General features: G+C 57.1%; 1 protein-coding gene across 1 annotated transcript; it reads left to right on the plus strand.

The window, feature by feature from the left end:
* The first annotated feature begins 276 nt into the window (after window positions 1-276).
* On the plus strand, window positions 277-1,459 carry LOC117940154 (G-protein coupled receptor 37-like 1). The gene has a single exon (XM_034865525.1). The coding sequence runs from the start codon at window positions 764-766 to the stop codon at window positions 1,457-1,459; it is 696 nt and encodes a 231-aa protein (XP_034721416.1). The 5' UTR covers window positions 277-763.
* The last annotated feature ends 260 nt before the right edge of the window (window positions 1,460-1,719 follow it).

The raw sequence follows: 1,719 nt of genomic DNA on the forward strand, positions 1-1,719 counted from the left end.
GTGTGTGTGTGCGTGCGTGTTTGTGTGTGTGTGTGCGTGTGTGTGTGCATGTTTGTGTGTGTGTGTGTGTGTGTATGGGAAACAGAGAGAGAGAGAGCAAACGAAAGCACGCCTGATTGTGCAGACAAATGTGTGCATTTGCATGTGTGCCAACATTGTTTAAATGGTTCTGTGTGTGTGCGCATGCATGTGTGTTTGTGTGTGTGTGTGTGTGTGTGTGTGTGTGTGTGTGTGCGTGTGTGTTTGTGTGTCCTGACAAAGGCTCCATCCAGCCGTGTGGCAGAGGGCTGCTGGTTCCCAGAGACCCTCAGAGCTCCAGGACTCCCAGTCTCTCTGCCGCCTGCAGCCCAGAAACAGCAGCCCCGACACGGACGCACGGCCCCGCCTGCTCCCCTCCTCCTCTGGAGCTCCTCTCATCGCTTGGACCACCGATGCACACAAGAACCACAGCTGAGGTTTAAAGGGGGAAACTCTGGAGTGCTGGGAGTTTAATAAAGAGAAACCACCTTCATCTGTCTGGACTACAAACCCTGACTACATCAAAACCTCTTCCTGGGATTGTGGACTTTTTGGAGGACTTCACAGAGGACCGGTGATCGGCAACCTGCCGATCGGGAGGCTTTGGGGACGCCAGCATCGGATCGGTTGCTCCCTCCTGAATACTGGGACTTCTTTGTGAAGCTGATCCTACTCGTGTGGTTTGAATATTAAGACTTCAGAAAGGGAAATCTGAGTTCCATCTGTCCCCTTTAGATCGGGCATCATGTCTCCGTGTGTCTCCGTGTGTTTCTGTGTGGTTCTGCTGCTGCCGACGGACGCAGCGGGCGTCGGTCGGGCCGCCGGCACCGCCGAACCCTCCCCGCTCGCCAAAAACCTGGACCCCGTCTGGATCCCGAAGCGTCTCGGCGCCGGGGACGCCCCGCTGCCGGAGATGCTAGACCTGGACTTGGAGTCGCTGCCCCGCCGGCGCCTGGCCCGCGGCGGCGGCGCCGACGACGACGAGCAGCAGTCCACCTTCGGCCAGTCCTTCGAGAACGACTCGGTGACGACGCCGCGGGCCACCGAGTTCTCCAACGGCACCGAGGTGGGCGCGGCGGACCGCGGCGACGGCGAGGATGTCGGCGGCAACGCGTCCCCGGGACTCTTCAACCCGTTCTACCCGCTGGAGGAGGGCTCGTACGCGGCCTACGCCGTGCTGTTCCTGGGGGGCCTGGTGCTGGCGGTGGGCGTGGTGGGCAACATGGCGCTCATGTGCATCGTCTGGAACAACTACTACATGCGCTCGGCCTGGAACTACCTGCTGGCCAGCGTGGCCTTCTGGGACTTCCTGGTCCTGGTGCTCTGCCTCCCCGTGGTCGTCCTCAACCAGCTCTCCCATAGGAGGATCCTCGGTGACATCACCTGCCGCATGGTGCCGTACATGGAGGTGGGTGGAGCCACGGAAACCGCACCACAATGAGACACACAGTGTCAAAAAATGAGATAGAAATGGCGTCAAAAACATAGAAAAAAATATCAATTGAACAAGTGACACTAAATATAAATATAAAAATATATGTATTTAAATATATAAATATATGAATACACACACTGTAGAGTTTTGACTGAAACCCTAAAGTGCCCCATTGGAGCCTGAAGCTGAGGCCCTGTTGTCATGGTGATGTGTTGCTGTGTCTGCTGGAACGTCCTGCTGCTGCTTTCATGGGGGGGGGGGGGGGG

Source organism: Etheostoma cragini, unplaced genomic scaffold (assembly GCF_013103735.1).
Source record: "Etheostoma cragini isolate CJK2018 unplaced genomic scaffold, CSU_Ecrag_1.0 ScbMSFa_1819, whole genome shotgun sequence".
Taxonomy (NCBI): domain Eukaryota; kingdom Metazoa; phylum Chordata; class Actinopteri; order Perciformes; family Percidae; genus Etheostoma; species Etheostoma cragini.